The following is a 27,455-nucleotide window of genomic DNA, read 5'->3' as shown; positions in this document are numbered from 1 at the left end:
TCAGTGGAAAAACTGAAACTCTATCATTTTTAAATCCTCAAAAATTATATGTTACTCTGGGTGCCAAGATGTAGTAACTAAGCAACCACAGTTGAGGCTGGAATTTGTTTACTTCAGAGACACATAGACTTTTCATAAGGCCATAACTGAGATGACTTGAGATAAAAAGAGTTTATTCTTCCAAAAGATTTGCTGAAATATGTCAATTGCTTCATTTATACCATTAGCTTATGATAAAAATAAAATCTTAATTTCAAGTGTTCAATGAGACAGAAGCTCAAATAAATACATATAACTGGTTTAATTTGTTGTTCTTAAAACATTAATCGAAGAATATATTCTGGGGATAGTTTTTACATTTGACTGTGAAAGGGATGTTGCTGATTTATCATCACTTATATCCATACAAATTTATACTTAACATCTCTACTTATGGAATCCATCTCACCTGTGCAATTGGCTTCAGCATAATGAGCTTCTTCCCTGATTATATATTAGTGCTTTGTCAATGACAAGATTGATGTCCTGTATTCAAGAAATGGAAGACATACAATTCTGATCAAAACTATATTATGGGATAAATAAAGGATCATGTACTCCTTTCGCAGTAATTACTCTAACTTCCAACATATTTTAGTTGCAATCTGAAATAGTGACTTGCTGTTAATGAAAAACTGTGAATTCTTTGGGATTGATTTTTAAAATATATTTATATTTCATCATTCACTCAGACATTTTCCTCCTATTTCCCCCATCTGGGGTGTTAGTTGTTTTTTGCCTGTTTGGCTAATGATAGGGACTAGTTGTGAGAGTAGCAATAAATTTTTAGTCAAGGGTAAAAGACTTGTTTTAGGGGGAAGAGCCACCTATATCTGAACCAAGTCTGTTGTCTTCTTCAGTTCTCTATATTCTAAGTGAGTTCAAGCATCTAATGAAGCAATCTGTACTGCTCTAAAATTAAAATGATAATTTGTTGCCCCTAATTGTCATAAGAAAATTTCTTTTATAAACATTAATTTCTCAGGATTCTAAAACCAAACCATGTCTTCTAATGCTTACTTGTCCATTGGCTGGTTCTATGATCTTGGGCAAGTCACTTAACCTCACTCGGTTTCAGTTATTTTCTCTATAAATAAGTGAAATTCATAGATAAAATAAAATGAAAATAATAGTACTACCTTTCTCAAAGTGTTGTAGTGAGGTGGATATGAGTTGATGCATATAAAGTATTTAGAATAATGCCAAGCATTAATAATTACTTAATAAATATTGGACATTATAATTGTAGTGATTATTAAAAATAATTCATTTACAATTTTAGTTTATTGATGTCAACATTCAATTAAGAGGTTAATTAGAAAGTGTTCAATATTGTAACCAATTAGAATCAAATTCCAAGTGAATAAAAAATAAAAATAAATTTGCTACTACATCTTATATGCAAACGCATTGAGATTCTTAATAATTGCTTTCTATTTTTTACTGTAATCCAAAGATGTTACCCATGGCGTATAATCTCTTTAATGTGCACTTGAATTTTGTTGGCTTATAATATGTTGTGGATTTTTGCATTCATGTGCATCAAGGATATTGGTCTGTAACTTTCTTTTTTTTTTTTGCAGTGTCTCTGTCTGGTAGTGGTATCAAGTTGCTGCTGGCCGCATAAAAAAGAGGTTGAGATGCAAGTATGGTTAACATATGCAAATCAATCAATAAAGCACATTATAGAATGAAAAATAAAACTCATATGATTCTCTCAATTGATACAAACTATTTGACACAACGATATATAATTGTATTATTATTCTTATTCTTTAACATACTTATATACACTTAACATGTCAATATAACCGGGCATATTACACTGTTTTCGATTTCAACTACATTCCAGCATTTTTCATGAGCTGAATATATGAACAAAATATCCTTGCTATCCCTTGAGTCTTCTTTACTCTCCTACCTAAACACACCTAATTTTTCAAAAGTCTAATCTTAAACTTCTCTAATCAAGAGATAAAACCAGAAACAACAAAAAACAGGTCTGTGTTTCAATTCTTCTACTTACAATGTGTGTAAATTCTGAAACTATTCTTCTTTCCTTCCTCTCTTCTTTTACCCACCCTTCTTCCCTCCCTTCCTTCCTCCTTTCCTTCCTTTACTCAGTGGTTATAGATCGTCTACCATGTGCCAGTGGTTGGCTATCTGCGGACTATCCAGAAGCACAGAGTAAACAAAAGATTTATCATAACTGTACTGAGGAAGTTCAGAATCTAATGATAAATCTAACCATTAATACACACAGAAAATCAAAACATTTTAATTCGGTAAGTTTTGTAAAGGAACAGTGGAAGTTGCTATGAGAGGAGACAAAAAGCAAATCGAACTGAGAGATATAAAAGGAGTCACTCTAGACAAGGCTGGGGATGCATCCAGATGTTGAACTGTGCTTTCTCATCTGTGTTACGAATTTAATCTAAATGCACTTGAAAGCACAGAGGAATTTAAACGCTAGAATGATGGGTCTAAATTTCCATTTACAAAAGATCAATCTGGCTCCCAAACAGGGAAGGGTTTAAATAGTGCAAGAGAAGTGAGATACCTATTAGGAAGCTCTTGCAGTATTTAAGGTGAGAGATAATGGCAGAATAAATTAGAATGAAGAGGGCTGAAGCGAAGAGAACTAGACACATATGAGATATATTTTAGATGAGGCACTGACAACACTCACTAACAGACTGGGTTTACGGAGAGGTGGGTGTGAAAAAAGTGTCAGGAATGATTCTCAGGCACAGTTACTTGAACAGTTGAGTGGATGGAGGTATAATTACTGAAAAGAGGATTCTGCAGAGAAACCAGGTATGAGCCGGTGTGAGGAGACAGACTTTCAGTTCAGTTTTGTACAGGTTAATTTTGAGATGACAACAAAGCTTCCAAGTGTGTAAATAAATGTGTGTTACCTAAGGGAATCTGATGCTCAGGAGAGAGGTCTGGTTAGAAATGGAAAACTCTAAATTATCACCACACGGTCCATGTGTAACAGTGTTTCCTCGTTTTAAAATTAGAGTGTCTCTCTTTGCAGAATTAAACAGTAATATGTACAAAATGTCAGGCACATAACAAGAAGTAGAGAAAACAGATGTGTGAGACTAAAAATATTTCTGCATCACACACACACACACACACACACACACACTTAACATGTAGTTAGTAGGGGCAGAAAGAAAAATTACTGCTTTAATAACATTGTATGCTTTGTTCTTTATATTTAAAATAAGAAATGTATCTCATATACTGTGTGGAAACATGTTAATTTTCTAGAATTAGCTTTCCCTTAACAGCTTTTTCATCACTTGTAACTGGATAAGCTAGTCACTCATGCTCACTAAGTAGAAAGGCAACTTCTAGCAGTATCAGTCAAATCCTGTAGCTGCACATGACAGAATTTCTGTTTCACAGGAACAAAAACACAGTTCCAATCCCAACTGGCTTCCAGTTACAGAATTTTGAAAGTAATTATCTGACACAGCAGAAGCCAAACAGAGCTCTATTTTTATTTTCCATTTCAAACTCCAAATGTGAACCAAATTCTCACAAGAAATGTGACAGAAACAGGAGGAAAAGAAATAGATTTACTACTCATTCATTTACGCTAGCTGAAACGGAGTCGATATACCGAAAAATTCAGCAAGACATTTTCCACTTTACTACAGCTATTGTTTCATCTTCGCTTTATTTTGGGCTATATTTGGAGGAATATTTAAGAACTTAAAATTTCTACATTTCTTTTAAACCACACGTGACAGGTCAAGTCATATATCAAGTAATATTTGAATTTTAGTTGATTAAAACTATAATTTTCTGTTGCAGGGTTTTTAGAAATATTATCACTGAACCAAGACAAGCTTAATCACATTTGCATGATAAAGTATAACTTTATTTGTTAAATACTTACAAAATATAGGACAATAGATGTTAAAATACAGACTTATATGTAGCATAGAAACAACTATATCTTACTGTGAACAAATTTTATGTTCTTCCACAGAGATGAGATACCTATGGTAGAAACTTGACTTCTATTTTAACAGAAAGGCAAGTCATTTAAACATCTATGCATAGACACGGTTGTGAATATATCAGATTATAAGCATGATACTTGCAATTTTTTTTACTGCTATTTTAATAGCCGTTATTGCGTGGCGTACAGAATAATGAAACCATCTGACCATCCTAGAGTCTGGCTCCAGTCAGTCAATCAATAAATAATAATTATTATTTCTACAACAATAATTGTTGCTTTGTTTACCAGGAAAGGAAACTCCAAGATTCTATAGTTCTTCACCTATCTTCCTATTCATATTTTGATGCTTTCTTCTAAAGAGAAAAGAGAAAACACATAACTTGGAGAAAGTAGTCCCAGTTCACATAGGGATCTAGGCTGTTATTTGTGGTAGAAAGATTCTACTTGCTAGCTACCTTAAGCTAGGACTAAACTAAAGTATTCGCTAGTTACTAACATTTGAGGCAGGTAATATAAGTAAATTACTAAACAAATTTTAGATTAACTGACTGTAATCTGTTAAGAGGCATTTTAAGTGATTTACTAATATTTCTAAAGCTGTCAAGAATGAATATTTATTGCCCCAGAGCTGAGGTGACCATAAGATTCATCATAAAATGTTAATTATATTTAATTATGGGAAAGCAGAAGTATGGTTGACTTAGAACAATTCTAGAATAAAATCTTTCTAACTGCCTTTTATATAGTTGCATTCAATGTGACTTTTCTTAGTTATTAGGAAGAGAAAAATGAAGAATTTTATAAGTGAAATTTAAGGTTAAAAGAACAAGAGAATGAGCAAAATTTGTCTGCACTTCATCCTTAGAAAAGAGAGAATAAAACAAATTAAAACTAGGGTCTTAATACCACATTCTGAGAGTCAGGAGAAGGCCAGAGATTGAGAGTTATGAAAAGAGGCTTGATAACCCAGCTCTGGCTTGGATATATTCTGGAAAAAGGGTAAACTTCATCATGATACATTTTGGAGAGAAAGACTAGAGAAACTTCTGCACACATGGAAAGTAATTGCCTAAGTAGGAAATCCTAAATTTGGAAATATGATGTCCTTTATTTTAAATAAGTTCCGGGATGCTACACCTGGCAACGTGGCCTAGCTTAAAATATATATCTTCTTGAAAAACAATGGGATACTTATGTGTTAAGGAACAAAATCTTCTCTCTCAAAATCCACATGGAATCATTAAGATGAACGCTATTTCATTTGAAATACTGCTACAAATAGCATTACATCATGAAAGAGAACTAATCGTAACTAAACTAGATTTAATAGCATATAGTAATGACATTTATTTTTTAAAAGGCATACATGAAATATACTTCTAAAACCTCTGCCGCAAACAATAAAATTATAAATAAGGTGTTCACACTAGTAAATAAAGTCATTAAATAAAAAAATACATTTTATTTAATGACTTCTAGCTTGTTCAGACAAGATGGTATAGACCCGAATTTTCCCAGCTTCTTCCTCATAAGCACAATTATAGATGACAAATTCTGGGAATGGCACAAGGGACAATCACCAGTGACTTCTGAAAAGTAGTAAGGAGGAGATAAGCTTAATTGTGACCCCAGGTTTAGAGGAACAGGACAGCAACGGGGTGCCTTATCCTCTGACACATGGAAGAAAGCTACCCAGAACTGGTGTTTCCTGAACCTCCGACTCTGATAACAGAAGACACTCGAGTAGGTCCATTTCTCCCCAGATAAAACAGAAATCTCTCTGACAACGTCAGATAAGCAGACAGCTCTGATGAAGGGAATTGCTTGGGAGACCCGCCATTAATAAAATACCAGTGGAAGCACTCTGCTTCCCCATAGAAAATGAGATTTCCCTTTTCCACTTAGATGGGCAGAGTTGCTGGACAGCCCCAACCTCAGCTCGTCTGGTCCAGGAAGTCTCTTTAACTTTATGGTCTTGAGATTCTCCGACCCTGTCCAATGACATCAGGGAAGTTGGAAGCACCAAACCAGTGAGATTCAGAATATATAAATAAAAGACTATAGAGCTAAAAAGAGAACTAGACAAATCCAGGAATATAGTTGGGAACTTCAACATCCCCTTCTTGTGAACTGATAGAACAGACAGAAAATCAGCAAGGATACTTATGTGAACAACAGATATCAATAACTAAGAGTTTCTGCCTCAAGAATTACAAAAAGAATCAAGTATAAATTCAAGTAAAGAGAAGGCAGGAGACAATAAAATAAGAGAAGTCAGTAAACTTGAAAAGAAAATAATACAGAAAAGTCAATAAAATGAAATTTTGATTCTTTGAAAAATTAAATTGATAAACCTCTAGGAAGACTGAAAAATATTTTTAAAAGAGATAAGGCAAAAATCACTAATTCAGAATAAATATGTGATACTACAGAGATCACAGCCTTTAAAAAGATAATAAGGGGATAATATGAAAAACTTTACAGGCATATATTTGAAAACTTTGGAGAAATGGATCAATTCCTTGAAAATCGCAAACTGTCACAGTGAAACAGATGATTTGAATTGCCTATAATCATAAAAGAAATTGTATTTATAATTAAAAAGTTCCAGTTGATAGCTCTACATGGACAACTTCACTGGAAAATTCCTCTAAATACTTAAAGAACTATTAATATCAATTTTACAAAATATTTTCAATAAAATATAAGAGGAAATATTTTCCAAGTAACTTAATGAGCCAATATTACCTCGATACAAAAACGGAAGATAGTTCAAAAACAAACAAACAAAAACCTCCATGAAATCAAAAGCAATAATCCTTAACAAATATTAGCAAACCGAATCTTTAGTGCATAAAAAGATGAAGTGAGATTTAGTCCAGGTACAGAAAGCTTGGTTCAACTTTTGAAAATCAATTAGTGTAATACATCATATCAATAAGATAAGGAAGAAAAAGCATATGGTAATATCAATCCATGCAGAACATGATCTGGCAACCCCCAACATCTATTCATGATAAAAACTCTCAGCAAGTTAGAAATAGAGAGGATATCAAATCTTTATCAAGGACTCAACTTGACAAAGAATATCTGAAACCTGCAATTAACATCATGCCTAATAGTGGAGAACTGAATGCTTTACATCTATGATTAGAAACATGGCAAAACTTTAATCTCTCACCTCTCATATTCAACATAGTACTGTATGTTCTAGCCAGTGCAGCAATAAGGCAAGAAATACATACAGATCAAAAAGTAGAATTAAAATTCTTCCTGTTTGCAGAGGACATCATAATCTATGTATAAAATCTACAAAATAAACCGAAAAACAAAAACTCCTAGAATAAGTGAGTTCAGAAAGTATGCAGGACAGAAGATTAACAAACACAAATCTATATTAACAATGAACATACAGAAACTAAAACACAATACAATTTATAGTCACGCTAAAAAAAAAAAAGCAAACACTTAATAAAACATGCACAGGATACTTCCTGCAGTGAACACTGAAAAATGCAAAATGCTGATGAAAGAAATAAAAGACTAAATAAATGAAGATATCATGTTCATGATATGGAAGACAACACACTAAAATGTCATTTTTTTTCTAAAATTATCCATAAATTTAATGCAATGCCTATTAAAATCACAGCAATATATTTCATAGACATAAAAAAGCTTATTTTAAAATTTCTAGGGGAAGACATAGGCCCTAAATTAGTTAAAATAATCTTGACAAAGATGAAAACTTGCTGTATTTGATATTATCGCTGGTTTTATAGCTACCATAACTAAAAAGGTGTGGTATCAGTTTATAGAGAGACATAGAGATCAATAGAACAGAATTGATGACCTATACACACAGCCTCACAAGTATGCTCTACTAAATTTTCACAAAGGCGCAAAACCAATTCAAAGTAGGGGGGAAAAAGCCTTTTTAATGGATTATCCTGGATTGACTAGATTTCCAAAGGCAAATTAAAAAAAAAAAAAAAAAAAAAAGATCTTGCCCTAAACTTCACACTGTAAACAAAATTATCTGAAACTGCATCGTAGGCATAAATGTAAAACTTAAAACTATACGATTTAGTGTGTGGGGGGGTGCATAAAAGGAGGAGAGAATCTTGGTACCTAGCACTAGGAGAAGAGTACTTAGACTTGGCACCAAAATAACGATTCACAAAACGTCTTTGGCTCATTTTCAATTTTTTTAACTGTTAAATATTGAGAGTTCTTTAAATATGCTAGACACTGTTTGTTGGATGTGAAATTTGCAACTCCTTGTTTCCAGTCTCTAGGGAGCGATCAAATCACCTTTTAATTCTCTTCACATAGGTTTTCATGGAGTAATTTTAATAAGGCTCAGTTTTTCAATTTTCCCCATAGCAATGACCATATCGAAGCTTTGCTTTTAATACATTAACCTAGTATAGCATATATTTATCTCCTCGTTATTTTTAACTTTTCTTATGAGAAAAGTGCAGCTGCAAAGCATAGAATAGAAACTACTTCTACACAAATTAACAGCTCTCCAGGAGTCTTTAGTCCCACACAGCTGCCCTGCATTCCACGCTCCTCCCCGAAACATAAATATTTACTTAATGTTGTTTGTGCTGATAATTGATGCGCAATTAGATATTATTTTAACCTTTTGCATCTAAATGTTTATAAAAATAGTAATAAAACTCAAAATTCCTCATAGTCAATTTAATTCTATAGAATGATAATAACAGGGTCCAAAGAATAAGAGTAACGATGGCCATGAGAGAAGAAAAAAACAGCATAAATTTGTAACATAACTCATCTGTAAGAGGGGAGTGTAATCCCAAGTAAAAAAATATATGTCTCTCTTACAGCATTTTCATTCTGCTTAGTGTCCTCTTATTTTAATTAAAAGTAGCTTGTATTGCCTTGAATAGTATAGATGCGTTTAATACTTCTCATAATTTTGATATAACAACGGAAAGAACCCATGCATGCAAAGCAGCTAATGAACTGAACAAGCAATTACCAAGCAGACAAGATGTTCCAGAACAAGTTTATGAAACATTATATGAATATATATATATATATATATATATATATATACTCCCGTTCTTCAAAAGTTTGGTGGACATTAATGTGAGTTCAAAGGAGAAAGATAATGACCTCTAATTTTTCTGAGTTTCTATGTATTTTAAATAAGATGAATGATACTAACTATAACTTAGAGACATAATCAATAAAATAAAATGATGAACTAAAATAAAAACCAAATATATTAAACTTTCCCATAGAGTTTGCTGTGTGTGTATGTTTCCTCTATGGACGCCCCACCCCCCCACCCCCACCCCTCACCTCTCTGTATCTGATTTTGAAAAAATCAATACCCCACTGTGGGATTTTGGGGAGAAGAGAGAGTTCTGTCTCAATTATGGAACCTCGGGAGCAGACACTGCATCTTTCCTATTGGGAGCAGCCAGATCACTGGCACACAACTTAGGCTGGGCCAACATACGCTCCTATCTGGAGTTTTGAAATTTGACCATGGGACACAAAGACCAATGAACAGTGCAGATAATTCCTCACACTTATGCTATCAACTATGCGATGGCAGTAGCAGTGCAAGTCCTGGGGAGAAGTCCGGTGGCAACGTTTGGATTCAGTTGTTCCTCAGATATCAACTTGGCTGCATTTACAGTCACTCGGCCTCTCTTGGTTCCTGTTTTATTTCATCACTGGTACACTGGGTTTTTCGACAATTCCATGATCTATCCAATATCTGTTTGGAAAATTACTTGTATGCTTAATTATTCACAGTCAGATTCTTCTGTTGCTGTCAATGTGATCTATAAAATCATGGTTGGTCTGAGTACAAGCACACACACCTTCACACGTACAGATACACTGAACAATAACAATGTAGGTTATTTGAAACCAAGGAACAAAGAGTCTATGTCGTGCATAAGACTAGGTTTCCTTCTTAATTAGTCTAAACCTGCAAGGTCCAATACTGTAGCTAATAGTTATAAGTAGTTATTTAAATTTAAATTAATAAAATGTAAATGCAGCCCCTTAGTTTCTCTAGCCACATTTTGGATGTTCAACAGACACATGGGCCAGTAGCTACCATAATGGACGGTGCAGATTTAAAATGTGACATAATTAAAACAGTTGTGCTGTACAGCGCTGGTCTAAACACATTGTTGTAATTATAATTTAACCTTCTTGATGGTTAAATCAGAAATTCTGGACTTAAGTTATTTGCCACAGGTCAACTGTCACTAGCCCATCATGATGCTTGAATAGTAGTCCAAGAAGGCTCAGTCCTTGTGATTGTGAGTCAGCCCCCTGGACAGAGTAAGGCCATTCAGGAGAAAAATAATTTCCAAGGTAAAAGGCTAACTGTGAAAAATACAATTCACAATTTTTAAAGGTTTTAATATTATCTTTGTAGTAAAGCCACTTTACCGAGGTATGATTAACATATAAAAAGCTATACATATTTAATGTATACAGCTTGATGAGTGTGAAGATAGTACACAATCCATGAAACCATCACCACAATCTATCTAAACATATCTAATCCTTCACCTTCTCCAAAAATTTCCTCCTGCTCTAGTATTATTATTGTTATTATTACTATTATTAGTGACAACACTGTATATGAGTATTATTTTATTCTCACCCAAGATTCAGATTTCATTGTCCACTTCTTCAAGACACTCCTTCTTTATCTACTGTGATTCTACTGCTCTGTTGTCTCTATGTCCTCTGTAGAATTATATTTTCAAACTCTTTATTCAGACCTAGTTTTTCTGTTAGTGACCCGAACTGAGAAGATGCTCAATAAATTCTGAATGGATGAACATGACCTAATAGTATTAAACTTTTGTCAAAATAAACTCAACTACAATCAAACTTTAGTTCAAAGCAATACAAACCAAAGGCTATGATTGTTAGTATATTTTCATTTTTCTATATTTTATATTGTTGTCTTTGCTATGTTACCTTTTTTTAGTGTAGAAAAAAATTTCACACCATATATTGTTCTAATTCCTTGACAAGCAACTCAAATATAGAAAACATAAATAATCCTAGAGGACAGGAATTAATTATATTTTATTCTATAATTCTTGTAATGAATGCCTGGCATTTTCTCTATGAAACGAACAAACAAAAAAGATGTATTTGAAGACCCTCTAGGCTCAACTTTTAAATTAAATACCTTTATTAGTTGAGCTAGGGTGCAACTAAATGTTCAAACATTCATTAAATAAAAATCAATAAAATAACGAAATAGATTTCCTGAGCATAATCTAATGCCTATGATGAAAACTGCTCTTTTTTGGTTTCGGCCAAGATGGCAGGGGAAGTAAACGCTGTGCTTGCATCTTCCTATGAGCGCATTAAAATTATAACTAAATTGTAGAATAATCAACCTGGAAAACCATCTGAAGACTAGCTGAACAGAACTCCTATAACTAAGACCCCGGTAGTAGGGGCGGAGACGCCAAACGGGCTGGCTCTACCCCCGCGAGTAGCAGCTGAGAATGTCTAGGGGGATCTCAGGGCCACAGAGATCCTCCAGAGGAGCAAGGGGTCCCAGCTCTACACTGGGGCGCCCGGCCCAGGGACCCAGTGCTGGGAAGAGGGGTTCCCACAAGATCTGGCTATGAAAATCATTGGAGAATCTGGCCATCTGGGTGAGATGGAAGAAACCTGAGACCTCGGATGTCCACCTTAAAGGGCCCACACACACTTAGTCGCCCACAGACACTCACCTGGGCTCTGGTGGAGGGACAGCAGCTCGGGAGGCACCAGAGGCATACAGGGAAAGTCCGAGCTGTGTGGCTTCGGGACGAGAATTGGTTGTCTCTGTGTCGCGCCCTCCTCTTGTGCAGCCTAAGGGCGGGCGCCATCTCGCTGTGTTGAGCCCTCCCCCTACATGGCCAAATCTGAATATGCATTGGCCTAGAGACAGCCACGTGACTCCCTGGGATCCCACTCCACTAAACTCTCCACTTACCAGAGGCATTTTACTGGCTGGGCAGCCAGGCCCACCCAGCCCTCAGGGCAGAAGACTCTTTTGACAGCAAACAGCAAGCCTTAGCTGATGGACCTCTGTGACAGTTCAGGTGGCGGGTGACCAGCTTCAGCCCAAGCTACAGTATTTCTTGAACAAATCTCAGGGGTCTGTGGGCCCCAGGCAGGTGGCAGCTGACCTCGGTGTGAGCTGAGAGTTTTGCAAATAGCCACAGGCTGAGCAATAGCACTAACCTGGGGAGCACAGTGGGCTCCATGCTACTGACTTGCTGGGACCTCATCTCACCCAACTTACATGTCACCTGGGACTCTATCAGCTGCTGAGACTTGCAGAAAGCTGGAAGATGTCTTCAGACTTCGGGGTGCCCTGGACCGTTTGCTGAGCTGCCTGGGCCCGGAGCTGGTAGCTGCCAGTCTCGGTTCAACACGTGGCCCCTCTCACATGTCTCCAAGTCCAGCAAAGGCAGTAACCAACCGTGGATCATTCTGCAGCTCCTACTAGGTAGGCTCAGGTGGTCACAGGCAGTGGTTGACCTTGGCCTGCACAGAAGCCCCTCCCAAGGGGCCCCAGAACCTATACACTCAGAGGCTGGCATCAGATCACAGCAAAGCACCACCTGATTAGCCCCATTAGTGGCATACTCAAAGGGTGGTCTCAACAGGCACATAAGCCAGCTGGGGTGAACCCCATTCCATGGGATCAGCCCACAACAGCAGTTCATAGCCTGTGGATGTGGCCGTTCCTCGCTTTTAGTCAGCTCCAGTCGATCCTATCCACTGACATGCCGACGGCAATCAATGTTTAACCACAATATGAGAACACACAAAACACACATAAAGGACACTCCCAGAGCACCCGGTACAGGTGACCAGGGAGACTGTGAACTGGGCGCCACAGGACACCTACTACATAAGGCTACTCTACTAAGACCGGGAAGCATAGCAGCCATATTACATAGAAACAAACACATGGAAGCAACCAAAATGGGGAACCAAGGAAACATGTCCCAAATGAAAAAAAAAAAAAAAAATAGAACAAAGCTCTAGAAGAAGAACTAAGCAAAATGGAGGCAGGCAACCTACTGGATGCTGAGTTCAAAACACTGGTTATAAGGATGCTCAACAAACTTAGGGGAAGAATATGTAATCTCAGTGAGAACTTCAGCAAAGAGATAGTAAGCATAAAAAGGATACAGAAACCATAACAAAGAACAAGTCAGAAATGAAGAAAACAATAACTGAAATAAAGAATACACTAGAAGGAATCAATAGTAGATAAAGTGAGGAAAGCTTATGGGACCCCTGGGAGAAGATCAAGAATAATAACATTTGTATTGTAGGGGTACCAAAAGAAAAGAGAGAGTAAGGGATTGAAAGCCTATTTGAAAAAATAATGATGGACAACTTCCTATCTTGGAGAAAGAAACAGAGATACAATCTAGGAAGCACAAAATCCCAAACAAGATGAACCGAAAGATGCCCACACCAAGACAGATAATCACTAAAATGCCAAAGGTTAAAGACAAAGAGAGAATCCTAAAAGCACCAAGAAAAAGGCAGCTAGTTACCTACAAGGGAGTCCCTCTAAGACTGTCAGCTGATTTCTCAACATAAAAATTTCAGGCCAGAAGGGATTGTCATGAAATATTCAAAATGATGAAAAGCAAGGACCTACAACCAAGACTATTCTACCCAGAAAAGCTCACCTTTAAAGCTGAGATAAAGAACTTCTCAGAAAAGTAAAGCTAAAGAAATTCATCGCTTTCAAACCAGTATTCCAAGAAATGTTAAAGGGACTTTAAAAAGAAAAAAGGAGGAAAAACAAAAACATGAATAATAAAATGACAATAACTATGTGTGTATCAATAATCACTTTACATGTAAATGGAATATTACAAAATAGTCACAGGGATGTGAAGTACAGCATAGGAAATACAGTCAGAAACATTGTAATAACCTTGTAGAGTGCCAGGTGGGTACAGACTAACCCAGGAGATCACTTCTTCAATTACATAAATGTGTAACCACTATGCTGTATACCTGAAACCAATAAACAATGATACTGAATGTCGACTTTAAACGAAAAAAAATTTTTTAACTATTATTTTTCTTAGGGCAAATACATGTTAAAATAAACCAATCAATAATTAGTTATGAAGTACAATAGGATTTTTGAAATGCATATTTCTACTCTTTCATATTTTTGAAATATTTGGATTTTTTCATGTGTGCCAAAAACCAGGATTGAAGAAACATTCTGATTTTTATCTCTACTTCTGTATGGCAATATTGAAGCATGGTAAAAGAATGCTATTATTTATATCTAGAAGAACTATTAAGATTATCTAATCTAAATATTATTTTTGTGCAAAGAAAAACCTGAGGCATGAATGACCACAAAAATGTCAGCCAACCCTAATAAAGATATGTTTCTTACTATAAACAATTAAAATGGTGCATAAGATTAAAAGTTAAAGTCAATACAACGGAGTTAGAAACAGTGAAAAAAAAAATCACTAAGGAGAAGGGAAAAAAGTCTTAGTGCCAGGAAGGTCTTTTACAACTGGCATCCAGCCTAATGTCATCTGGGAATTTAAACTGATACAGGCGCCGGGCACTAAGAATTAGATTTTTATATATCCTGAGTATCATAAACCATGACTTTTAGTTATTCAAGTTATAAAATTAAAGTGAAGATATCTGAAAAAAGCAATACTACTTGAAAAGAAACCTTTATGGCATAAAAATTAAATTATCTACCTACCAACTTAAAAACTAGCAAGGAAGCTGGTGATCTATTTAGGAGGTGTTGGTAGAAAAAAATAGTTTCTTGTGATAAACTGAAAACCAAACTTGCAGCCCAGACAAAAGGTGTATAAGTTTTATTTTTAGTATTGTCAGTGTTCTTGTAGTTGCTGTTTACATTAAATGTATGGACAGGAATCAGTAGTTAGAATTAAAAGCTAATATTTATTCAGATTTATGAAACCAGTTAGTTGCCAGCTGAAAAAAAAAATCTTACGTGGCTCTCTACAGATATTTTTCCAGCTTTATTTTTCAGGAATCTCCCCAAATCCCCTTTTCACTTTTACACTATTGAAAATGAGGTAAAATAAAATTTTAGCAGGCATACTATAATCAAATCTCTATGAAAAATAGTGAATAGAGAAAAGAAACATGCAAATTAATCAAACACACACACAAACAAAATAGAAAAATAGAACAAGATTGTTAAATTGCTGGTTTCCAATAATTAAAATTATAAGAGGTAAAAATGAAAGGACAGTATAAAAAAGAAAAAAAAAAAACAAAAAGAACTAGAAATTTTAAAATATATTTATTTAAGCTAATATTCATGTTTAAGTAAAAGAGCATACTTGACTATTCAACTCAGTCAAAGAAAGCATGAGAATGCCAGAAATAAATTGGACAGAAATTATATCAAATATAAGTTTCGGAATATAACAATAAATGAGAAAGAAAATTCAAAGAAATAATGCATATCGCATTTCTTTAAAATATAAAAGTCCTAATAATTATTAAAAAATCTGCTGATTTCAACTGTTGGGTTGACTTTTGTCTGAACAAAATTCCATTGCTAGAGTTCTAACCCTCAGGACCTTATTGGAAGATAGAATCTTCACAGAAGCAAAAAAGTTAAAACGAGGTCATTAAAGTGACTTCTAATCCAAAGTGTCTATAAGGAAAGGGGAAATTTGAACACAGATGCTCTTATAGCTAGAACGCCACGTGAACATGAAGACAGCCATTTACAAATCAGGAAGAGAGGCTTGGAAAAATCCAATCCTCAGAAAGTGCTGAGGCAACCAACTCTGACAACATCATGATTTCAGATTTCTAGCCTCCAGGAGTGTGAGACAATACATTTCTGTTGTTAAAGCCACTTAGTACTTTGTTATGGCAGCTCTAGCTAATTAATATACAGACCAAGAAAAATAGAAAGTCAAAAAAAAAAAAAAAAATCCAGAGCCTAGACACACTAGTGAATCTATAGACCACAAAGGACACAGTGATAATTTTGATATCAATCCACGAGAGGTAATTTATTTATTTATTTTATTTATTTTATTTTTTAGGCAAGGCAACTCTTGGCCGACCTCACAAATTGCAAGGACCTTGTCAGCTTACAATCCCTTATTTTTTATTTTTTATGCTTATAGCACTCGGTCTTTCTAGGTAGTCTCCCATCCAAATACTACTTAGGCCTGACCACTTAGCTTTCAAGATCAGACAGGATCAGGCTTGTTCAGGGTGGCATGGCCATAGATGAAAGAGGTAATTTAAAATGGAATTTAAGCAGATTTCCCATTATTAAAATTACAATCTAGAATATAGTATATCTTCAATAAAACAGTCCTTGAAAAACTCATCCTAAATCTTATACACAAAAAATAAGTATTCAATTAGAAAAGAAAGATCTTTTACTGTTCATAGGTTGAATTAAAAAAATAATCATCATCATAATAAATAAACTTAAAATTAATAATAATAATAATAATAATAATAATAAAAGTAAAAGTTGTATAGAGGGAATAAGAAAATCAAACCCAGAGAAGGAATAGGATTAGAAGTAATGAGGTGCAAAGATGTTGGTAAATTCAGGTAAATCTAAGAAAGAACATTGAAATTATTTTAATAATAATAAAAAATCTGGAAAGTACATTTTAAAAACTGAGGCAACAAGATACTATAAAAATATAACATGGCCAAGGAAAAAGTATTTAATGTTTAAAAATTCTGAACTATTTATATCATTTAGGATAACTGTAATGTTATTAATTTTGTTTCATAAAGTATCTACTAAAAAGAAACAGGGCACAGTCATATTTCAGTAAGTAAACTGAACCCAAAAAGTTTGATATAGAAACAAAGGGGAATAAAAAGTTGTAAAATAGGTTAGACACATAAATAAATAAACAATCCATACATTAATACTAACAACAATAACAACAAGTAGAATAAGTGATTGAGTGGCCTAAAACAATTTGGCACAATAGACATATAGAAAGTAGAAAACACAATAACGTAATAAAATTTTGCCCATTTTATGTACCTGTTGTTCAGGGAGTAGGTAGAAATATGAAGTTTTGACCTGTGAGGTCAATAATGCATACAGAAAAATTAAGAACAAGTACAAATATATATATATATATATACAATTTAGCATAAAACTGCCAAACTAGTAGAGAGAAATCTCAATAAAAGTCATTACAGTAGAACGAAAAGAGGAAACAAAAACACAGGGCACATAGAATACAAAATAAATTGGTAGTAATAAGTCCAAGTATATTATGAGTATATTATAAATTCCCAATAAAAATAAATTATCGGAATGCATAAACAAACTAAAAGTTAAAACTCATCTGTATGTGTATTATAAAAACATGTAAAACATCATTATAGTGATATAATAGTATGAACAAAATATTCAAAAACATTTTGACCAAGAGAAACGTGACATAAGGATGCGCTTATCAGATCACCACTGACACGTGTTGCCATTCTGGGCTGGGTAACCCTTTGTTGTGGGGCGCGGGGCGTGCTGCCCTGTGCTATGGAATGCGTAGCCGCATCCCTGGCTCTATTAACTAAATGCCAGTAGCACCGCATTCCTACTTGTCACGACCAAAAATCAGGTCCACATTAGGACTTTTATGGACCTTGGCTTTTTTGCCTTTATGGACCTTGTTTCCCAATTAAAACAATAAATTCTGTTTATATTTGTATTGATACAGACTAATATAAGGTAGGCTAAATTACATTTTTTTCATAGTTTATTCATATTTGAAAATGCATTATGACTTTTTCCTAGACCTTTTAAATATCTTTAACACTAGCAATAGGCCAATTGTAACTAATAAGACAATTTAGCTGCGGTGAAAAATGAGTCCAGACATCACAGATACCCCAAAGGTCGAAGTCACCTTCAGTTTAGCACCATTCTCTTTCTCTCTCTATCTCTCTCTCTCTCTCACACACACACACACACACACACAGGGGATGTATGTATATAGTAATGTAGTGCGAATAAATATATACAATATGCCCATAACATACGGATTGCTTTCCATTGATGACCTTTTGAAAATTGTGAGTGTAACATCAAGAAATGCTATACATAATAAATACTAATGTTGTTCATTAATTTAAACATTTTTCAAATTATTCAAATTAATACTTATTCTCTAGAAATATAATTAAACTTAATTAAATCTGATTTCTTAAAAATAATTCTGTATCACTACAAATTAAATAAAATATATGCCAAATCAAATTTCTCTTTTATGTATTCAATTTCTCATAAATCTAGATGTAAATAGTTACATTTCTATGACTATTGAGGAAGTTATATCCATATAAAACTAGGTGCCATAATTAATTTCACATGACATCATGTCATCACACTGTCGTTTGTTCAAAATTCAAATGTCATGTTTTGATACAGGAAATTTTCCATTTCAAAGAAGTTATAATAAAAATACTCATAAATTATCATCTTGACAATATTAACTGACAATTGGGACCTTTCCTTGGTATGCAGTAAATTTTCAATTCAAAGTTCATGATGACATTAAAGCTATATTTTTTTTTTCTGAAAAGCCTGAACCTTTCCATTCTTTCTTACATAATGTATTCTCTCTTTAATCCCAAAATTATTTATTTAATTTGAAACCGCATTACTTCATATTCAAACAGATGGGAAAGCTCTCTTTTAAAGAAGAAACACAGAATAATGACAGTAATAGGGATGAGGAAAGAGGCATTTCATGCACTCTACACTAGAAACTAATTTTCATTAAAGAACTAGATATCTTACAACTTATTCTTTGGCAGTGCCATGACTAATCCCTCTTCCCATGAAGGAGGTCACTTAACTGTTTTGAGCATCGTTGCTTTTTATTAAATCTGGGATTTGGCAAGATGATTCCTTAGTTATTTTATACTGCTGTGATTCCTTGCTTATCCTCCATTTATTTCTTGTTGTTGTTGTTGTTTTCTTAATAAAGCAGGTTTTGAATAATTATCTAGAGTCTACACTTATCTACTCACACATATAGGACATGTGTAGAGAGGAAAGTGACTGGTAGAATTTTAGGAAGTAAATTCTTCATAGATGTAACCCATACCTTTTACGTTATGATTTATATCTAGAAAAACATTGTAATGGTTATAAGCAGATACACCATAAATCCAGGAAAGTGAAGATGGAAAATACGATTTGTTTTTTCATACAATGGTTAAGTTCTTATTAAGTTTTATCATCAAACATATTTCTAAAGTCACTGTAGCCACACCTGATGTAACATTGCTACTAGGTTAGATATCTTAACCTAAAACATGTTGCTTAGTAACATGTTTTACCCTTTGGCCTCTTACCCCTTATTTATTATTTTTTTATTTCATTTTCTTTAATTATAAAATAATGTAATGTAGACAATATCTACTTACAGATATCCTGGCATAAACATAGAGTTTACCTTATTTCTTATATAAGAATGCTCAGCCAGTTAAAGAAGTCACCTATAATCTTTTTAAAATAAAAAAAAATAAGTGTTTAAGGACTACAACATTTTGCCAATCATCTTTCCACTTGAAATATTCAAAACTTCTTGCCAGCAGTTGTATGTTAACAGACACTATTTCCAATGCATATCTTTAGTTAAATTCTACCAATTACATGGAATTAAATATTCCTAATATACATTAATAAAAGTCACTATATTTTGCAACTACAACCTGCACATTCAGGATCTATTCTACTAGTAAACACGAGACATATATGCAATACGGCCGATAGCTAGTGGCTAAAAATCAGAATTCAAATGTATTCTAAACCATAATTTCTGGTTTCTAACATAAGCAATTCCACTTTATACCATTCTGTTTATTCAATAAGTAATATTTTCTAATATATGTAATAAACTGTCAATATTAAGGTCCAAAGAATGAATTTTTGTTTACTGCCACTAATTCTGAATTAATATCCTCAAATTTCAGAAGAATCCAAATCAAATAACACCATAGTTTCAATCAAAAGAATGCTAAGAATTGCTATATTAAAATAAGTTTATATGAAGCAAAAATCATAATCAAATTCAAGAAATAAATGGCAACTGTGAAGAAAAAACTATTGGTAATTTATATCACTGGCAAAGAATTATTGCATCTACTATATATAAAGAACTACTAGTACCAAGAAGTCAAAGAAACTAACAAAGGAATATAAATTCAAGGGCCATGAAAAGTCAGTCAGTAAAAAAATATTCATATCCTCCAAAATATGATAAATTTAATTCACAATAAGAGAAATGTAAATTAAAAGTATACAGAAATGCAGTTTTTTACTGATTATATTTATACAATTCCAAGTTTTACAATCCCATCTGTGGACATTGCTATAGAGAAAAAAAATCAATCTTTTACATCACTGAGAGAGGTACAAAATACATCTATAGAAGGGGATTTAGTTATATCTACCAAAATTAAAGATTTGTTTGTCTTTGAATCAGAATCCCACTTCTATATCTCTCCCACAGATGCACCTATTTGTGTGTTAAATAATGTATGTCTTAGGAATTTCATTACACTATTGCATGTCTTTCAACAAAAGAACAATAAAAACAAAAACATCAGAGCTGATGAACAGTCATTAAAATGACTGCGGGGGAGGAGTACTCTAGTAAAACTGGCGAAGTAAAGGCCTCCCAAAATTCTCTCCTCCATGAAAGCAATGATTAGTGAGAGAGGGTTTTGTTTCAACAATTTCAAATAATTATCAGAACCATTAACAAGACTACAAATAGTGACAGTTTATTGAGTACTTCCCAGTTAATAACTGCATTTGATCGTTACAATAGACACTGAGATAGATATTGGATGAATAAAGATGAAACAGCCCCAGAACCTACTTTGAAAGCATCCACAGTATTCTAGGTGAGGCAGACATCGAAAGTGGAGGCTCACAAACCTTTCCTGTTCACGACCACCAGTAAGCATTTTAGACTTTGCAGGCCTTATTCTTCCTTGCCACTACTCAGTTCTGTCACCGTAGCTTAAAAATAGCCACATACAGTACGAAAATGCATGAGTGTGGCAGCATTCCAATAAAACGTTACTACTTCAAACCGAAATTAGGTTACATAAAATTTAGAACGTCACAAAATATTATTTTAAAAAATCGTTTCCACAATGTACAAATGAAAACACAAAACGAAACAAAATGGTAATACCAAAACATGAAACTGGCTGAATTTGGACACAGGCTATAGTTTAAATGACCCATGATCTAAACTATAAATTGAATTTTATAATATACTAGAAATGTCAAACAGTATTTCTCCTTTTTACATGTAAGGAAACAGAATTACTGGAAAAGAAATAGACTTGCCAGTTGTAATACAAATAAGAAACAGAAAAGCTATAACTCAAACCCAGCTCTTTACTCACTAATCATTATTATTTCATGAAGGCAATGTGTCTACTCCAATGATAAGTGTGATGTATGACATGCACTTTAGGATGTGTGTGACATCTTACATAAAATTATATTCTTAGTTATAATGAGATTTATTCAGCACTGTTCACCTTTTGAAAAAGAAAAATACACTATATAGTATGTTTTTCCCCATGATTTTTGGAAAAGATGAAACACTTTAGTTTTAAAATTATAATGACATTACCAAATAATTTGTTCCAGAAGGAAAGGTATTACTTTCTAACATATTTTCCTTACCCTAATTCTTCAATTATTTAAAGATATCTTTAACAAATCCATGAAATAAAATCCAAGAGATATATTCACATGCTAGTTTTGGTATTTGATTTCTCATGACCTTTTTATTATGGAAAAATTATGCATTATCAATTGTACATATACATGTATAATTATATATGCATATATGTATAATTTGTATATCTATTATATATGTATATGTATAGTTATATTGTTTACTATTATAAATGACCTTAGGATCATGGCTTTAGCCACATATAATTGTATTAGTGGTGCATAATATATATTGAGCAATGCGGGGGAAAAATATCCTATAATAAATCCAATCATTGACTAAGTCTAAGAAAATTATCATAAGAAATATGAGAAGTTGTTATATATCGAAACACTTAGGCTTGAATTCTTATCACAAGTCTAGTATGAGGGTGTTTTTGATAAGAATTCAAGCCACTATGGAAAACAATATGGAAGTTCCTCAAAAAATTGAGAATAGAACTATCATAAGACCTAGCAATCTCTCTTACGGGTATCTATCCCCCAAATTTGAAAATATTTATTCATAAAGATTTATGTACCCAATGTTCACTGCATCATTAGTCACAGTAAACAAGACATCAAACAACAGAAGTGCCCTTTCCATAGATGATTGGATAAAGAAGAGATGGTACATACATACAATGAAATATTACTCAGCCATAAGAAAAGATGAAATATTGTCCTTTTGACAACATGCATGGATCTTGAGATTATAATGCTAAGCGAAAAAAGTCAGATGGAAAAAGTTGAGAACGATACAATTTCACTTACATGTGGGATATAAAATGAAAACAGCAAACAAGAAAAACAAAAATTCATAGACACAGACAACAGTTTAGTGGTTACCAGAGGGAAAGGGTAGGGGGAAGTAAGATAAAGGTAGAGAGGGTCAAATATATGATGAAAGATTTGACTTTAGGTGGTGAACACACAACAAATATGGATAATGTATTATTGAATTATGTACTTGAAACCTTTATAATTTTATTAACTAATTAACTTAAGAATCCTAAAGAAATTCCAGTAAATGTTGTTTTATAGTGTGAAAGATAATGATAGATATATAAAATTATAATCAGGAACTCAAAGATATGCTGGCAATTCTGTGACAGAGAGGGGTGAAGGAGATAATTTTTAGTTCTATGGAGACATTCTTTCTCATGCTCACAGTAATTTTTAAAATTCCAGTTTTTCATTTAGGAGCACTTTGAAAATACATGATTGGTTCATTATGAATGTCTTTATAAGCGTGATATCTAAATTCACTTATTAAACAAAAATAATTGGACAGAAAGTTGTTATTTTAAGCACATATGGATTGTGTTGAGCTTTGCAGGCTTTTTGTTTTGTTTTGTTTTTTGAATTGCCACTGTTTTATGTATGCATGCTTGTAAGGATGGATGGATGGATGGACAAATAGATGAATGGATGGATATTGGGTGTTGATGGTGAGGGGGAAGAATCTGTACACTTAAGTTAGAATTGCTCATTAAGGCAATTCTAGAAAGACTATGAGGAGGGAGACCAGGTAGGTTAAGAAATAGGTGTGACTCTTTTTATTTGTCTGTCAATACTACAAATAATAAAACAGATATCAATTTCTACTGAACTTCCAGAATCTTGAACAGGTTCACAGACCTCTTCCACCTCCTGATGGGTTATCAGCTCTCAACCATATGTTCACTGGCACCTAAGCCCAGAAAGATGGCTTGGATTGATGTACCAATTGAGGTTTGCTCTTTTACTAAATCCAGGTGATGCAAAAAGAAATAAGAAGTTGTCTATCATTTGCCCCTTTCTAAAATTTTGTGTGTGTTTTTTTTTTTAGTTAAATTAAAATAAGAAATATGCATAACAAAATATTGTAATAATAAAATATTTTCCTTTCGGTTTATTCCTAAAGGGAAAATTTTTTTCTGTTCTTTTTTCCTTTTCAAGGATAAAAATAATTATACAAAAAACACTTGGAAGTTCATAAAAAATAACTTTCTAATAATTCAATATGTTGTGTATTTTTATTTTGTATATATCTCCTTTTACTTCATGGAATACTTTATAGGGAAAAATGCATAGGATGAAGATGAGTTTTTTTGGTCTCATTTTAATATGCGTATGAGAAAATGATAAAATTGTTTCAGATCATTTGTGTGTGTGTGTTTGTGTTGCATATTTTGACTCCACAGCTCCTGCCTTGTAGGGAAAAAAACAGCTGCAACCCAGTCCCTGTTGGATGAGGGGTGGAACAGATGGCTTGTGATCCTGTACTGCCCACACGTTAGGGAAGCACCACGGCTTAGAGTACTATTTTTTTTTTTTTTTTTTTTTTAGTACTAACACTTCTAAAGTGAAAATAAATAGTCAAGCGAGGAGATGGAAATCACTGAGTCTGAAGTCTATCAGGGTGCTTACTGTTTCTCTCACAGGTGCTGAACAAACCTGAGTGTGGCTACTTTCAAGGATCAATCAAATCAGTAATTTATCAGAAGGCCTCTCCACTTCCCACTCTGCTCTTTACTCTAGGGCCTACATGGCACACGCTTAAACTGTTCCATTTTACTGAGCACACAATTCCCTAATGGGTTTGGGAAGCCATTAATTTGTCATTTCTGTAGTTTAGGGAGAAAATAAAGTTCATCTGAACTTACTGATCATTTTCTCTACTTTACTGTTTTGAAATTTTAACAGAACCTGCACATCCCATGTGCATTTAATCTATATTTAAAGTATATCAACATTTTTATGGAAATTGATTCATGGGATTGGAAAAATATCCATGTGCTTTTAAGGCTGGCAAATGAAAATACCATCTCTGTAACAGTTAATAGAATTATATTAAACGTCATGATACGGTATCTTCTTTTTAGCTTTATGTGTACTAGTGATAGATTAAAAAAAAAGTTTGTACCAACCTACTTTCATGGTAACGAAAGCACAATTACTTGTGTATTCAATTTAGTGTTTTCTTTTTACATGAGAGAACAAGAAGAGTAATATGTTGGCAAAGAACATTCTGTCTAGATGGATGTGTACAGACCAATGTTTAAGGAATTGTGACATAATTGGGAAAGTTCATCTTTATAATCATTATTTTGAACTATTTTGTACAGTAACACCATTCTATAATATAATCCACTTAACGTTCCATGTCTTCAAATCCAACTGCTTCTCCGCCCTCATTTCACCCACAATTTCCCAGAAGAGGAAAAAAGTAAACCAATAAACAAAAACATACCTTTCCAACATATTGTGGATCTGGTCCCATATGTTCTTCTAAAACAAAGAACTGATTCCAAACCCATCCCCTTTTGGGACGATGGTGGACTTCGGTTTCACCTTCGATGTGTTTGGTTTGGTTTCTGGTCCCCTTGATGGAGCTGTGGTGGGCAGTTCCATAACACCTCTGCACAAAACAGAGACACACTAGGACTGGACAGATGCAAGATGTGCTCGTAATTTTCATTGTAGGATAACTTTCCAGTTCACAGTTTTCTTTCTTTTCCTTGTCAGCTACAAATGCTTAGTGAGCATTCAAGAGAGAAGCCAAAGCATGTTTTAGAAGGACAGTCCAAAATAAATTGTTCAGCGTGTCCATGATTTAACTGTCCATCAGGGTAAAGTCAGATTGCATTTACATCCTGAAATACTTGGAGAATCAAAGCTATAGTTGTCTGATTCTAAGTCTTCACAGTAAGCGAACACAGGCAACCATTTTCTACCTAATGGAAAGAGAGAAAATTATATACATTACAAAACATGGTAGTTTTAAGTATTTGCTCTGAATGTAAATTATACTATTTTGCAGTGTGATGCTGACAGGCAAAGAACGTGTGTAAATTCTTTTGGAAATACACACAAACAAAAATACATATAGTCATGCGTAAACCTGCACACTGAACACACATTTGTAGATGAACCTTCCTATCTGCACTACTAATATTCAATTATATATAATTGAATATATATTACACATGAATATTATAGTCAGGGTATATTTATATTGAGGATATATATACACATACACGTGTGTGCGTGTGTGTGTGTGTGTGTGTGTATTCTTTGAAACAGAGAAATGAAGCCATAGGGAGTGTTGAAATGGTCAAAACTGACCACAGGTACACATGTCTGAGTGTAGCGTGATCACTTACAATATGTGATCTAATAGAGACTCCGTGCTAAGCACAAATTTTATTGTCTTATTTTTGTATTTATTTTTTTTGTTAGATGTGATAAAAATGTATTACACAGACACAAATTAATTACCTATTATATGTGACTCACTGAACTTCAACAAAATACTTCCTAGGATTAAAAGTGGCTTAGCAAGTAAAAAAAAAAAAAAAAAAAAAAAAATCAAAAGAAAAAAAGCAGAAAAGAAAATGGCTGAAAAAATATATAAAATTGAAAGTTACTCCATACTAAGGAATCAGATTGGCACAAATATGAGTGAGAATATCAGCTGGCTCACTCACGGCTTGTATGGATGTTGCTAGGACTGCAGATAATACTCTAACATGGGGTCTTCAAATACAGGCAAGACAGATATTCAAGTTTGGGAATGACACTACATGTAATCTAACAGCAGTGTAAAGAAGGGTGTAAGTAAGAAAGGAATGGCAAAAAGAACAGAGGGGAAAATGCTTTGATTTTCAAATAGATGTTGCAAACTTGGACTTAGGGTTTACAAGAATTGGATAATAAAGTAAAACTTGAGAGATAATTTCTGGATGATAAAAAAACAGAATTTGGGAGAGAAAAAGTTGACCGAAATTATTAACTTATTGAAACATAAAACTGCAGTAAGTTTTGCGGCATGTTAAATATGTCTGTTTCAAGGTTAAAAAAATATCAATTCAAGATTATAAGTATTCTATCAAGTTAAAATAGTAGATGAATCATTTTCTCATTCCATAAAATTTGCCTTTAGAAATAGTACAAACTTACATGTGGACCTAAATGAATCACAAAGTGGTTGACTTGATTATATAAATTATTTAAAAAATTGAATCTAAATAATCAAAGCATAATCCTTTATATAATTGATGAAAATATTTACACTGAGTAGGAGATGAAAAAAAATAACCACATAAGACACAAAGCAAGGCATTTACCCTCTCAGTATCTCTCCCCATAAATTAAGGTTTTTGAAAGTGCTTACTTCAACAATTGTGAAAGTATAGCATTGGATGAGAATTGGAATTTCATTTTAATCATCGGGCAAATATAAATTAAACTTTGTGATATTATTTGAAAGCAAAGATACATTTTCACTGATTTACATTAAAATGACTCAAAAACTCTCCTAGCATATAAAAAGAGAAATGCCATTCTAGTGCCAACATAGTAAGAACACTGAAAAGAAAGTCAGAAAAGTTTTTTATTTTTTATTTTTTTGATAATTTACCTATAATATGTACTTATGTGAATCATCTAATTTCTTTGTCTCAATTTTCTTATTTATAAAAATGTAAACACTTTTAGTGTTCTTTTTAGTATATCTATTAAATTATTTGGGTTATTTTATATTAAAGGTTTTCTTTCTTATTTATCTAAATATTCTTCTATTTAAGTCACGAATTTCAAAATAAGAAACTTTAACTTTCTTCTTAGATGTCAAGTTGA

General features: G+C 33.5%; 1 protein-coding gene across 3 annotated transcripts in view; it reads right to left on the bottom strand.

Annotated features, from left to right (window-relative positions):
- The window catches only part of CDH18 (cadherin 18), a 368,075-nt gene that overhangs the window by 221,575 nt on the left and 119,045 nt on the right, over positions 1-27,455 (bottom strand). For 2 of the 3 annotated variants that reach the window (XM_016166126.2, XM_016166127.2), the window contains exon 2: positions 25,069-25,552. In XM_016166126.2, the coding sequence (XP_016021612.2) occupies positions 25,069-25,296 (228 nt within the window). In that variant the 5' untranslated portion in view covers positions 25,297-25,552. Of the gene's footprint in view, positions 1-25,068; positions 25,553-27,455 lie in introns of those variants that run through there. The other variant, XM_016166128.2, reaches the window with a different exon arrangement.

The sequence above is a fragment of the Rousettus aegyptiacus genome, unplaced genomic scaffold, assembly GCF_014176215.1.
Source record: "Rousettus aegyptiacus isolate mRouAeg1 unplaced genomic scaffold, mRouAeg1.p scaffold_m13_p_8, whole genome shotgun sequence".
Classification (NCBI taxonomy): Eukaryota; Metazoa; Chordata; class Mammalia; order Chiroptera; family Pteropodidae; genus Rousettus; species Rousettus aegyptiacus.
Note: the sequence above shows the minus strand (reverse complement) of the source record. Positions and strands in the feature narration are given on the sequence as shown.